We start from the raw sequence: 15,527 nt of genomic DNA on the forward strand, positions 1-15,527 counted from the left end.
TGTGGCACACTGGGAGATTAGTCGGCACGTGACAAATCTCCCTTGTCGCGGGTGACTAATCTCCCCATAATGCCATCCCACCGGCTAAAATGTAAATCGCCGATGGGATGGGATGAGCGGCGGCGCGATCAACGATCTCGAGGCAACTTCAGCGATTTCGGCAAATCGCCGCGCCGCACATGCCATCCCACCGGTGATTTACATTTTAGCCAGTGGGATGGCATTTCAGGAGACTTTTCGAAGCAGTTTGTGGCCCACGATAGCAGAGATCTATTCCGGGCGACTGAACCGCTCTGTGGGTTCTTACACCAAGTATATAAATTAAATGCTGCAGCAGGTGTCAAGTAGTAGGAGAAGGTTGGATGGAGGATCCTGATGCACTACCCACCCAAAATGTAGTAAGTTAGCCTGAACCCCCTGAACCTTGTGACTTCTGGGCTAACCCATGCATCACTTACACAGGGCACCTTTGGGAGCTGAATACAAAGTCTCCCAAAGTAGCCCAAAAATGTCAGAAAGCTTTTCTAGTAACTTGAAGGCAGTTACCATGCATATCAATGTGCGGGATTCTGCTGCTTTGGCAACACATTTTGGCACACTTACAAAGATCCTATCAAATTAATTTCCTCCATAGATAATTACCCTCACAAGCTGGGATGTTCCAGTGCGGGCAACCATATTGAAACATATGAATGAGCATAATGAGTGAGTGTCTCTGTCTAAATATTATATGCACATATGTGACTGGATTGTGGGGACACATGTCAATAGAACCTCCATTCCTCCCAGTGGGGATGGGGGGGGGGGGTTCCTGAAGTAATACTATTGTTTCCTCCAACAGGAGTACAGGCTGTGTTTGCTGTACCTCCAGTGTTGGAAACAATTATAATGCAATAGGTACTGTGCAGCTACCTACGTGATAATACACTTTCTATGCAGAGTTTTATATTTATTGACATTATTAGATATAGTTTTGTTCTGCATACATAATAAAACAGTTGTTATGTAACCGAATTACACCTCATTACACGTCTTCATTTTTTATCTTTAATAGTTTTTGAATTATTTGCCTTCTACTTCTGCCTCTTTCCAGCTCTCAAATTGGGGTCCACTAATCCCAGAAGCCAAAAACTATTGCCTTGTGAGGCTACATTTTTGGCTACATTTAGTTTTTTCCCTTTATTACTTTTCTTTCTATTTAGGCCCTCCTCTATTCATATTCCTGTCTTTTGACTGGTTGCTAGATTAAAATGGACCCTAGCAACCAGATGGCTGAAATTCCAAATAGAGAGGTACAAAACAAAAAGCTAAATAATTCAAAAACCCCAAATAATAAAAAATGAAGAACAATTGTCAGTTGTCTCAGAATAGCACACTCTACAGTATACTTAGTTTATGTAAAGTTTAAGAAATGCAAATTATGGTCATACTCAGCAGGAATTAAATGCTGCCCCTGGAAAATGGCACTAACTAATGTATCATTAGTATAAAGTGTAAAAATAACTAAATAAATACTATTAGTTAAGGGGAACTACTTATTTAACCACTCTATTTTAAGTTGTTCAATTATGCTGACTTCATATTTTACGGTGCATATGGGATATGCACAGTGAAATAAATTATCACTATTCATGTGGTGTACTGATCCTCCTTGCAAGTATTTATCTACATTGGTCAAGCACCCATTTTCTGAATTGGGATCAGAGTGCAGACACTGCAAATGTGTGTCTGGATAAGTTAAAAGTACCTGTTTTACATTTCCTTTATTATAGTTTTAATTTTTAAAGAATAATAATTTTATCCATCTTAACAAGTTCTTAACTGATATTATAAACACTCATCTAAAAAGACCGCCTCTGATCCCTTGGTTCTGGTTAATTGGAAACTTCTATGATTTCCACTGATAGAGTCCAGAAAGTAGCGTGCAACACACAGAGGCTTGCAACAGTAATCCTCAGCTATATTACCCAGCAGTTTGTCCGATGAAATGACAAATAAAATATACAGCGTTGTTAAAGATATGAATACTTCACCAGTTACTAATTGCATAATGGCACGGATGACTAAAAACTATACTGAATCCACCTACTCCAAGCTGTTTCAGAACACTGCTGTTGTCACACTAGTTTCAGCTATTTAGTCAAGTCTAAATGTAATCTTTGTTTCTATCTAACAATGCCACATTTAATTTTCAATTTCCGAGAATGTAATGCTTGAGAATATTCTGAATATATGAATCAGAAAGAGACAAATTTTCTGTTGACAGAACAAATCTGAGCAATCTTTAGATGAGCAAAAGTCATTTGTCATTATGTGACAAACATTTGGGCATTGAGCTATTGTTTATGAAGGTATTGCTAACCCCAAGCACAGCTTGTGACAATCAGTATTTGACAGGCAATTGTCAAAATCCTCAAGAAGCCATGTGAAAAAACAAAAATAATAAAATATAGTGTAGCGTACACAATTATTCACCTCTGTGAAACCACTCTCATACTTGTGTAAGATTAACCAAAAGTGTTTGCACCCCCAACAAAATCACTCCAAATTCACACATTCATCACACCACTAGTGTCACTCAAAATACCCAAAGGAGGTAGAGAGATCAAGGTGAAGTTAAAATCTCCTCTCTAACTTTAGGGTTTCATTATATTTACAGACTGAAGAAGGAGATTTTAACACAGCACTACATACAAAAAAGGAGATATACAGTAAAGTAATCCTTATCCTTTTGAACATTAAAAGCGGCATGTTCAAATATGTTTTTATGTTTTATAAACTTTAATATATAAAATATATTATATATACATATATATATATATTTTGCACGTCTTCAATTCCTTAGCATCTCCAACTCGGTACTGCACATGCACCAAAAGTATGTGAGCGTCCCTGCATAGATGCTGGACGTGTAGAATGTAAGTGGGATTACACCGATTTAAAACTTACAAAAATGTGTTAATTGCCAACTGTCAAACCCTCTGGCTTCAGATGAAAACTAAAAGGTGCCCATACACGTGAAGATCCGCTCGCTTGGCGATCTTCTCCTGATATCCCCAGCTACAGGTGGGCGATATTGGGGAAAATGTAGGCTAATTCGATCGTTTGGCCCCAGGGTCAAATTATAATGGTCGCAATGGGGCAATCGGTTCGGGGACCGCATCAACAAGGCAATGCGGTATACCCCCCATTCCTGCCCCTACACGAGCCCATAAGCTGCAGAATCGTCCAGGGGACCGATATCGGCAGATACAATTGGCCCGTGTATGGCCACCTTTACACTATGTAAATTTGAATTCAAACACTTAGGCCTAGTCATTACAAATGCTACTGGCAATGATTTATCTATAGAGGGATTAAGCTTTTTTTTACTCCTTGGAAGGACAGCAAGTGATGCAGATAAGAAAACATATTGGTATATTTACAAAAATACAAGTAACAGCTTACATAGACTACGCTTGTCATATCAATTATTGATCAAGCCAAAACATATTAATTTAATATTCTTTTTAAAGGGTGAAGACGCACAGAGCAACTAGTAGCAGCTACTTTTTAATGGCTATTAAATGCCAGAAAATACCCTGCCATAGACAATACTAAGAACTGCCTCTGCTAAAACACAAGTCGATCAGCATTGTCTGTTTAAGTATCCACGCCTAAGGGCTCTGACACACGGGGAGATTAGTCGCCCGTGACAAATTTCCCTGTTCGTGGGCAACTTATCTCCCCGAAATGCCATCCCACCGGCGAAAATGTAAATCGCCGGTGGTATGGCATTCGCGGCGGCGCGATTTCAGTGAAATCTCGGAAGTTTCCTCTCAAAGCAACTTCCGCTATTTCACTGAACTCGCACCGCCGCGTAACTGAACTCGCACCGCCGCGTACGCCATCCCACCGGCGATTTACATTTTCGCCAGTGGGATGGCATTTCGGGGAGATTAGTTGCCCGCGAACAGGGAGATTTGTCGCGGGCGACTAATCTCCCCGTGTGCCAGAGCCCTAAATGGATTGAACTTTGCTAGCATCTGTTTCATAAGGACCAACAGGAGTTAAACATGGCATGATGCATTGCGTCTGGTTACCTACTGAAACCATTAGTAGAAAAGATTACACAACCCTGCCTGCATTATTTAGTACATACAGACAGCAACTGGATTTTGTATGAAAATTAACACCAGATGCAAAGTCAATATGTACAGCACAGCAACCAATATTTCCTTATCAGTGTGCTCTGCATTAGAAAGCCCTCACTGCTGGCTGCCTATTGGAGGTCACGGAGCAGTTCTACCGCATTCTTCTGTCTTAAGCCCCTTCAGTCAGCACAACCGCCCCATGAGGAGATAGGAGAAGGAACAGGATCCAACTTGCACTATCAACACACACAAAGAGGATGTGCCAAGACACAACAGCAGGGTCATAGGCACCAGACATTCCGAACATCACACTAACACCGCTGTGTCAGGCATGTAGCATTTCAGTGTAAAGCTTTCCTAGAAAACTCAAATGGAGACACCAGATATTTTAACCAACTCAGCACAAATATAAGCCTGACACTTCAGTATCTATTTTACAACTAGATTTTACAATGAGAAAACAAAATATTCTTCTATTGTGTTGCCTATTTATATGTATGTATGACTATTTATATGCATGTATATACTGAATTTCTGTAGCCCCCTCTATTAAAATCCAACAAGTGCCAATTGCCTCAATCTAAGGTCCCAAAAGGCAGCCTCACTCTATATACTGTATGTTAACTGTGTAACCCAGATTGGGATGATCAGCAGTTAAAGAAATAGGTAGATACAGAGGTAGGTTACATAACCCCCTTCCAGCTCACCTTAGTTTGTCTGCATGAATGCCATTGAGTCCCAGGCTGTCAGGACGCTCCTTTCTCCTCCTGTACAAGTCTGACTGTGATAGCTCTTTAAGCTGTAATGCGCTCATATCTCCTTACCAAAGTATTTGTTTCTATAGAAAAGGTGTAGCCTGCAGAAAGATCAGTCGTGTGCCTGCACACCTGCACTAATACAAGATGAGGAATCCTTTGCCAGAAGCAGTCATCCACTTCCTGTTTCTCACTAGCACACACCCTACAGCAAGGCCACTCCGGTATGTTCCTCTTATCACCAGTTTACACACCTATGGGACAGCCCAGAGAAGTTATTTGAAAAGCTTGCAGGAGGGGGGTGGGCCTGACTTGCCTTTTGTCCTATTCCACTTACAACACACACAACCACGTATTGTTGTGCAAAAGAGACAGTATCCCACACAGACTATGACAACAGAGCTTTGCTTAATAGCCCGAGGAACTGAAATACATACATTTGCTTCTGGGAAGGGACAGTAAAAAATATCGTTTAGTACTTTCAACATTCTCCATGAAATTGTGATGCATGTGTGAATGAAGGTGCAGGGTAGTACCAAAATCTCTACAGATCCACATAAGGAGCTCCCCATTTGTGTGTTAAACACAGCAAGCTGAATGTAAAGATGCAGTGATTTTAGCATAATTGTGAGCAGTACTTTTATCACAAGTGTGCCAAGAAGAAGTATAATGTCACTGCACTCATTTCAACACACACTACATTCTGTATTTCTTATGTCCCCATGTTAGAATCAATACATGTAAAATGTTGTTATTTAAGGCTGATGCCACACACAGCGTATGGCATATATTTTCGGCAAGCGGAAAAGAGCTTGCGAAAATATCGCCATACGCTCCTACCTGTGCCTGCACCCTAATGAATGGAATACGCTCGGGTGCAGGCACATGTAGCCGATATCCGCCAAAGACACGATAATGGCGGATAACGGCTACATGTGCCTGCACCCGAGCATATTCCATTCATTCGGGTGCAGGCACAGGTAGGAGCATATGGTGATATTTTCGGATGGAATGTACCCATTGTTAGGAGCAGAGATATCAATTTCCTTTAAACATTTGCATGCCACAATTTTTTCATTTTGCCACACCACACATAGCCAGGAGACACATGTTGTGGCCCAAAGGAAAGTCAGAAAAGAAACATTAAATATGCAGTATTGCAAAATTATACTGATGTGGTAAATCTAAGTTCTATGGCATCAAAAGTTTAAAGGGGCAATATTCAGGTGTAAGGCTTAGGCTGGTGGTAGATTTGTCGCCAGTGATAAATCTCTGCCTCTTGCCTGCAGTAAAAGGTTTATTAAGGGCAACTAATTTCCCTGTGTGCCACCACCCTTACACTGATGTCCCACTAATGGAGGCGACTAATCTCTCCTGAATGTCTTTCCACTGGCAACAAAGGGAATCACGGTGAAAAAGCATTTAGGAGAGATCAGTTGCCCGTGGTAAGAGAGATCTATTGTGGGTGACTAATCTCTGTGTAAGACATCAGCCTTAAGGTGGCCATACACGTAAAGATCCGCTCGCCTGGCGTGGTCGCCAAGCGAGCGGATCTTCTACCGATATCCCCACCTACGTGTGGGCGATATCGGGGGAATTTAGGCTAATTCGGTCGTTTGGCTCTGGGGCGAAACGATCAAATTATAATGACTGGAATAGGCGCAGTCGGTTCCAACTAAATCTTTGACCCTGCCCGATTTCAGGCTACATATCAGTCGGGCAGGCCAGTCGTTGTTTCTTTGCTATTTATTCTCCTACACGGACCGATAAGTTGCTGAATCAGTTCAAGGGACCGATATCGGCAGCTACAATCAGCCTGTGTATGGCCACCATAAGGGTGGTAGCACACAGGGAAATTAGTTGCCCTTGATAAATCTTTTACTGCAGGCGACTAAGCGTCTGAAGGCACTTTATTGCGAATGGATTAACCACAATAGTGCAAGCTAGAACGCTATATTTATTTAGGTATGGTAAAACATTCCACAGAATAAAAAGCACCAGAGGCTCTCTCTGTTTAAGATAGCAGCTGCCATTTTAGCTTGGTCTGACTTCATTTCCAGGCAGCAACATGCAGGCACAGAACAGCACTCAGATTACAGCAGAGTTGGGAAGGGTGAGGAGGAGATGGGAAAGAGGAGCAAACTGAGCAGCCTCATGCCATGGCCTGAAGGATTTTGCTGAGAGAAACTGCCCCATCACTTAAAAAATCTTGAAATTCCTCTTAGTGTGCCTGCACCTGGGCCAATGCAGAGTGGCTTCATAGTTTGCTATTGTTGATTAAATGATCACAGTTATGCCTTTGAAAGGCAACTAAATCCTATGTGTGCTGCTTCCCACAGACAGCAGCCCCTATGTCTCATAACAAAATGCCCTTCCAGGTCTCAGAGGAGACCCAACGTTTCAAATCAGCAAAAATTTGATTTTGACAAATTATGTGTTGTTCCCCCACAGAAGGGCAAATCCCTCCCTTCCCCAGGCAACAGCCTGTTAGGCACTGAGATAAGGAGCAGCTTATTACAGAAAAGGCTTGTTAGTGGACCACTGACTAGAAGAACAGGAAGTATAATATGAATTTCCGTTTGAGATTGCCCTACTAAATAAAAATAATTGGCACAAGCACAAGCCGTATTCAATGAAGCTACACTGCCCCCTTAAATTAAAAACATAGACCGCCACTGCAAAGATAAGCAGAATAGACACATTAGGAGGGCCTCACACAGTGTGCAAAAAAAAAAATTAAAAAACATGCTTTGCCCACTACATAGCCACAGGCCACACTAGACTTAAAACTTAAAAGGGGTGGCGAGGGGAGGCTCTAAGGTATCCTCCCCTCCTGCCCCCTACCTTGCATGTCATTTGGGGCCTTGTACTTACCGTCTGCCCAAAGGCAAGCAGTATGGACAGAACTCTTTGTCAGGCGTAAACCGCTGGGTCCAGCCCTCCATGCAGAGAGTTACAACCCTGGGGAGCACAAGTTCTAGTAAATGAGCACTAAAGGGTGTGCTCTTGTATTGAATTTGTGCAGCCAGCACCTTGACAATGTAATAACAATTTTTTTTCTATTACATGGAGAATTCAGACTGAGCCCAACACAATTTAAAATATTACTAAAATTAGTAATTCAGAATTATAACTTTAATGTGAGGTATCCTTAAAACACAGGGAAGAGCCATACTATTTAGTGATTCTGCTTATCTCAGTGTATTGGTATTTGAAATATTCTGACAATCTGCAAGGTAGGCTAGAGGCAAGTGTGATATTTTAAACATCAAGACCCTTTCACAAACACATGCCTCAGCAGAGTCTAAACTTTATATCTTCAGAGTTTATTCTGGCAGAGATTGGATTTCTTGTAAAGTGCAAATTAACAACATATTAGAATGAGTGGAAATTAAATTATTAAGTTGATTGATTATTCTTGCAACATAAAGACTAATATCCATTATTTGATACGCCAGCATATTTTTCAGACCTTTAAAGAGATTATTTATAATTCAAATCAGTCGCTGCTCAACTGGAGCTTACAATCAAAAAACCCTTAAGGTCCCCATACACGTTGAGATTTGCTCGCTTGGCCAAACGATCAAATTATATTGACAGCAATGGGGCAGTCGGTTCAGGGACCGCATCAACGAGCCGATGCGGTCCCCGATCCGACTGAATTTTCTAACCTGGCCGATCAATATCTGGCCAATTTCAGGCCAGATATCAGTTGGGCAGGCCCCTCGTTTCTGCCCCTACATGGGCAAAACAGAAGAAAGGGGATCCAAATATTATCATGGAAATCCAATTATCCAAAAATTGGACACATCCCTAAAGAAAATTATACTCACTGGAGAAGGGGGGCAATTTGTAAGGGATCACTCAGTAAACAAGACTCTGTGCCTCGTCTATAAATTACAAGCAAAATCAGCGTAGGTTATTTAATGTTCCTTCAGCACCAAAGTCCTTGCGTGGGCTTGAAGTGGGCACATTTAGCCTTGAAATACCTTCTCAGCCGCCACCACCAGCATAAGATCTCAGGTGCAAAGTACTAAAAAGCACTCTATGATCCGACTATTAAAAAACTGTGCTTATCTCAGTTCCAGACCATTTGTGGGAACCATTCAATTTGCCAAAATATTGCAGTCAGCAATCTAGGCCATCACATGCCTGGAATTACATTCTGTTAGAAGCATTAGGAAAATGTCTAGTTTATGGCACCCAGGAGAATAGCTGCTTGGATCCTTGTTATGATAGTATGCAGCTCAGGGGAAATGTAGCCATTTTTTCTAAGAATTTACATGTAATCAATATTATGAAAAAAATTCTCCCAGACTCCAAGATGGCAATCGGACCACTCCCTGCTATTTTCAAAAACCCTGTTTTCCCTCATTTCCTAAAAAGCCGTCCATCCCCTGCTTGAATCTATTTTAATACATCTCCCAAACCTTGTTTGCCCTTGCAGATGCTGCTTGGCATTGCTTGCTACAGCCAAGTTTATTATCTACAAGGACTCCATTGCCTATTGCAGTCCCATTAAGGGTATAAGCCTGCAATGGCTTGCATATTTTTATATCCCAGGTGCATGTTAGATTTACCGCCCAGACTTACAGTTTGTCAAGATCCAGTTGCAAGAATGCAACATCATAGACTAGGCTACTTAGTTTTGTGTCATCTGCAAACACTGATACAGGTATGGGATTCCTTATCTGGAAACCTATTATCCAGAAAGCTCCAAATTACAAAAATCCAGCTTTCATAGACTATTTTAAGAAAAAAATTCTAATTTTTAAAAATGATTTCCTTTTTCTCTGTAATAATAAAACAGTGCCTTGCACTTGACCCATCTAAGATCTGATAAATCCTTATTGGAGGCAAAACAATCCTACTGGGTTTATTTAATGCTTAAATTATATTTTAGGAGATTTAAAGGGATACTGTCTCTTAAAAAGTAGTCTTTAATTGATAAAAAAAAAAGTGAACGAGAAACCGTGTGAAAGGGTAAGCATTAATTAAGCCAACTACAGTTCTGTGCTATTTTGATAATGTATTGCTTGCTGTGTCCATGACAACAGTCAATACATATAATTAGACATAGTTCTATTTTTTTTTTAATGAAACAAATCAGTGTAAAGTAAACTTTAGATTATTCTAGTTGTCTAACGTTCAAACAGCTTTGCATCTCCTGATTTATTTTCAAATAGCTCCATCTACTGGTAGTCACTCTTCCCACAGTGTTTAAACATGAGGATGGCATGCTGAAGTAAAATGGTTGGCTTTCTTTATGGTGATCCAAATCATGTCTCTGTTTTTTTTAAATAAATGTCAATAATTATATTTTATATATATATATATATATATATATATATATATATATATACAGTGGTGTGAAAAACTATTTGCCCCCATCCTGATTTCTTATTCTTTTGCATGTTTGTCACACAAAATGTTTCTGATCATCAAACACATTTAACTATTAGTCAAAGATAACACAAGTAAACACAAAATGCAGTTTTTAAATGAGGGTTTTTATTATTTAGGGAGAAAAAAATCCAAACCTACATGGCCCTGTGTGAAAAAGTAATTGCCCCCTGAACCTAATAACTGGTTGGGCCACCCTTAGCAGCAATAACTGCAATCAAGCGTTTGCGATAACTTGCAATGAGTCTTTTACAACGCTCTGGAGGAATTTTGTCCCACTCATCTTTGCAGAATTGTTGTAATTCAGCTTTATTTGAGAGTTTTCTAGCATGAACCGCCTTTTTAAGGTCATGCCACAACATCTCAATAGGATTGAGGTCAGGACTTTGACTAGGCCACTCCAAAGTCTTCATTTTGTTTTTCTTCAGCCATTCAGAGGTGGATTTGCTGGTGTGTTTTGGGTCATTGTCCTGCTGCAGCACCCAAGATCGCTTCAGCTTGAGTTGACGAACAGATGGCCGGACATTCTCCTTCAGGATTTTTTGGTAGACAGTAGAATTCATGGTTCCATCTATCACAGCAAGCCTTCCAGGTCCTGAAGCAGCAAAACAACCCCAGACCATCACACTACCACCACCATATTTTACTGTTGCTATGATGTTCTTTTTCTGAAATGCTGTGTTACTTTTACGCCAGATGTAATGGGACACGCACCTTCCAAAAAGTTCAACTTTTGTCTCGTCGGTCCACAAGGTATTTTCCCAAAAGTCTTGGCAATCATTGAGATGTTTTTTAGCAAAATTGAGACGAGCTATAATGTTCTTTTTGCTTAAAAGTGGTTTGTGCCTTGGAAATCTGCCATGCAGGCCGTTTTTGCCCAGTCTCTTTCTTATGGTGGAGTCGTGAACACTGACCTTAATTGAGGCAAGTGAGGCCTGCAGTTCTTTAGATGTTGTCCTGGGGTCTTTTGTGGCCTCTCGGATGAGTTGTCTCTGCGCTCTTGGGGTAATTTTGGCCGGCCGGCCACTCCTGGGAAGGTTCACCACTGTTCCATGTTTTTGCCATTTGTGGATAATGGCTCTCACTGTGGTTCGCTGGAGTCCCAAAGCTTTAGAAATAGCTTTATAACCTTTACCAGACTGATAGATCTCAATTACTTTTGTTCTCATTTGTTCCTGAATTTCTTTGGATCTTGGCATGATGTCTAGCTTTTGAGGTGCTTTTGGTCTACTTCTCTGTGTCAGGTAGCTCCTATTTAAGTGATTTCTTGATTGAAACAGGTGTGGCAGTAATCAGGCCTGGGGGTGACTACAGAAATTGATATTGAAATTGAAAATTGAAATTGATAAACCACAGTTAAGTTATTTTTTAACAAGGGGGGCAATCACTTTTTCACACAGGGCCATGTAGATTCGGAGTTTTTTTTCTCCCTTAATAACATGAACCTTCATTTAAAAACTGCATTTTGTGTTCAATTATGTTATCTTTGACTAATAGTTAATGGTTTTTGATAGCAGAAACATTTAAGTGTGACAAACATGCAAAAGAATAAGAAATCAGGAAGGGGGCAAATAGTTTTTCACACCACTGTATATATATATATATATATATATATACCACAACATTTAACTAATCCTATGACATGAATGGTATACCTTAATAGTAGTAGCTTAGGTGTGAGTGATTTGCACACCCCTACATGGACTCTGAGTACTGGAAACAATAGAATGTTTGACACACAGCTTACCTTGAGGTCATCTACAATTATTACTACTGCTCTTTAGCCCTATGATAATGGCATTCTATACTTTGCAGTAAATATTAATGAAAAATTTACAATGGGTGTTTATATTTTCTGCACTCCTTGTTCACAAACATGGTTTTGCAATAAGAAATCAACACATTCAATGAAATGTATTATGAGCTACTTTAGGGGCAGTGGCACAGGGGGAGCTTAGTCGCTGGTGGTTAAATCTCGTGCACCTGCACAGGGAACTTTGGGAGACTTTAGAAAACAAAGCACCATAAGTGCTTTCCTCCCTGGTGATACATTTTATTGCTGGTGGGAAAGCACTTTGGGGACATTTGTCATCCACGGTAGCCAAGATTTAACTGCGGGTGACCGCTGAAAGCACTGCTGCGGCCCAGGTGCAGGCCCACGCAGCATATTAAGAGTGAAGACACACTGAGCTACTAGCAGCAGCTAAAATGTAAATGATCAGCATTGTCTATGTTAGTAGCCATGACAAGTAGCTGCTACACTGTGTGTGCCTGCACCCTGGCCAAAGCACTGCTTCCAGGTGTGGGCACAACTATCGGGTTTTTAAAGGAGAACACAAGTGAAAATTAACACACCATACTCCTCAATAGTTCTCCTAGGGTTTAATAAAATTGCTATAGTTTTGGCTCACCAAATAAAAGTTTTCCTTAGTTATTTTTTTTGAACAACACCAGTTTGGAAAAGGTATTCCCCTGTTCCTTTCCCTCGCTGCTTGATAATGCGCATGCTTTAACCATACCTCCCCTGACCCAAGGTGCACGTTCTTTACTCTGCATTTAATGTATTCATAGACCACAGATAAACATACCCCCACTCGGCACTCCCAAAATTACAAATTCCCCAATTGCGATTCAGGGCAGCCAACAGGTAGTGAATGTAGATTTCAGTGAAGTTATAGGAGTTCTGTACTTGCTGTCAGCACAGAGCGCCATTCCTCATACAGTCAACCAGGGAGCTTGGAAATACTATGGGCTGTAAGTGATAAAAACCTATGCCTTTATATTAAGATTTATTTTCTGTTAACCTTTCGTTGTCCTTTAAAGCATTGGGGCGGATTCTCAGACTCTGCTTATCTGCAGGCTGAGAATCCACCCCATGTGTAGCATGGGAAATGTAAATCCTCAAAATGAATAAATGTAAATTGCAAAAGTGCTTATTTGAACAACTGGATCGTTGTATTACATTCTTCTTTTTCCCTTCCCGATGCACCATAAAGTATAACTATATAAATAAATATCAGCATTTATTGTGATGAATGAAGTGATGGTTTGGGGTCAGCTGATCACTATATTGCATGGAAGCCCAGGTCTGTATAATTAGTACAGGTATGGGAGCTGTTATACAGAAACCCATTATCCAGAAAGTTTCGAATTAAGGAAAGCCTGTCTTCCATAGACTCCATTTTAATCAAATAATTTGGATTTTTAAACATGATTTCCTTACTCTGTAGTAATAAAACAGTACCTTGTATTTGATCCCAACTAAGATATAATTAACCCTTATTGGGGGGCAAAACAATCCTATTGGGTGTAATTAATGTTTTATTGATTTTTTTTAGCAGTCTTATGGTATGGAGATCCAAATTACAGACAGTTCCCTTATCTGGAATACCCTTGGTCCTGAGCATTCTGGATAACGGATCTTAGCACTGTAAAGTACTTCATTTCAGTACAGGTATAAGAATGCAAAGGTTTTATGAACATGATTTGGCTTGAGCAGAAATTAACACACACTTATGAGTCCTATGACTAAATGCTTTAAATGAACATAAAGTTTTCCCGCATATTAAATAAAGCAAAGAAACCATCACGGATAGGTGATAGGAACAGCTAAATGGAACCAGAGAGGCCTTTCCATTTTAAAACAGAAGGTATTCACATGCTTCATGCATAGCACTGCCTTAAAACCAAAAATGAGAGGCTTTAACTTTCACTTAAAGGATATGTATGTCTTTTTTTTTTTTTTTATATTAAAATTGCTCAGGGTGCGTTTCTAAGCACTTTGATAAAAATGTAAAATGCCAGTTTCGTAGCTATTTAAGTTTATACCAACAGCGCTGGATTTGTCTTGCCGGCGCCCCTAGGCCGCCCCCATTGACGCGCCCCCCCCCCGTGCGCATGCGCAAACGCGCGGCCACCCCGTGCCCCCAGGCTGCGAGCGCAAGTGTGCATGCACAAACATTTAAAGTCCCATACGGAGCAGTGGGGGAGGTTCCCATTGCTCCATATGGGAGCCAAATGTACAAATTATTTTGCGGCGGGCGGCATGCCGCCCCTAAATTTGTGCCGCCCTAGGCCCGGGCCTTTGTGGCCTCGCCACAAATCCGGGCCTGTATACCAACTGCCAATATAATACATTTTTACAACAGAGCCACTTGCTGGTCAGTTGCTGTAGGTCAAATAGATATACCTTCAGAAGGAAAACAGAAGTGTTCTGATGTTGCTCTGCTCAGGAAGAAAATGGGAAAGGGCATCTTGGGCTCTTCCCTGAGCAGAGCAACATCAGAACACTTCTCTGCTCTCTGTATCTCTTTGACTGTACAGTTACAGGAATTGACCAGCAGATGATGCTACTGTTCTAAAATTCATTATATTAGCAGTTACTAAAACTTAAACAGCTCTAAAGCTGGCCATACACGCACCGATAATATCGTACGAAACCTCGTTTCGTACGATATTCGGTGCGTGTATGGCAAGTCGTTGAGTCGACCGATATCGCAGGAAGCTGCTGATATCAGTCCACTCGCCGATCGGCCCAGTTTAAAGATTTTGATCGGGCGCCATAGAAGGCGCCTGAGCAAAATCTGCCGTCAGGGCTGAATCGGCAGAAGGAGGTAGAAATCCTATTGTTTCTACCTCCTTATCTGCCATTTCAGCCCTGAATGGTTAGTGGCCGATTGTACGATCTTTCGTGCGACCAAAGATTGGAAATCGCCATGTGTGTGGCCACCTTAAAAGTCAAAATAATAACTGATCTAAACAGTAAACATGCTTGAAAAAACACCCTGTGTAATTTCACGTCAATTTTTTTTAAAGGTTTACTTATCCTTTAAGGGTGAAGGCATGCAGAAGCCATGTTGCAATATCCTGCACTAATGAGATTGGACTGTCTGAAGTTTTTGATATATGGCTCTGAAATATAAGGCTGCATTTGTGCTATTAAACTAGGGGTTCTGGATGCATATTTGGCCACAGGGACATTAAACAATAAAGCAATTACTGAAGGACACACAAGTTAGAGAGAGTTACTAGTGTTAAGGTAGAGCTATGTAGCATAAGGCATATGAATAACTTCTGTTTTAGGAAGGCTTATGACTGTAGTAAATGAAAATGTATAATACTTCAGGTACTGTACAATAGTAATAAGTCTTAATATAAAAAGTGACGGCCCCTATAACAGCAAGATGGGTGCAATCAAGAAAGCCTTGGCTGTTGGTATGCAGCCTACACAAAGCGA

At 40.7% G+C, this 15,527-nt stretch overlaps 1 protein-coding gene across 3 annotated transcripts in view; it reads right to left on the reverse strand.

Annotated features, from left to right (window-relative positions):
* The window catches only part of lims1 (LIM-type zinc finger domains 1), a 60,031-nt gene that overhangs the window by 22,696 nt on the left and 21,808 nt on the right, over window positions 1-15,527 (reverse strand). The window contains exon 1 of one of the 3 annotated variants that reach the window (XM_012956570.3): window positions 4,841-5,070. The exons of 1 other annotated variant lie outside the window; for it this stretch is intronic. In XM_012956570.3, coding sequence (XP_012812024.1) covers window positions 4,841-4,947 — 107 coding nt within the window. In that variant the 5' untranslated portion in view covers window positions 4,948-5,070. 3 annotated transcript variants of the gene reach the window in all.

Source organism: Xenopus tropicalis, chromosome 2, assembly GCF_000004195.4.
Source record: "Xenopus tropicalis strain Nigerian chromosome 2, UCB_Xtro_10.0, whole genome shotgun sequence".
Lineage (NCBI taxonomy): Eukaryota > Metazoa > Chordata > Amphibia > Anura > Pipidae > Xenopus > Xenopus tropicalis.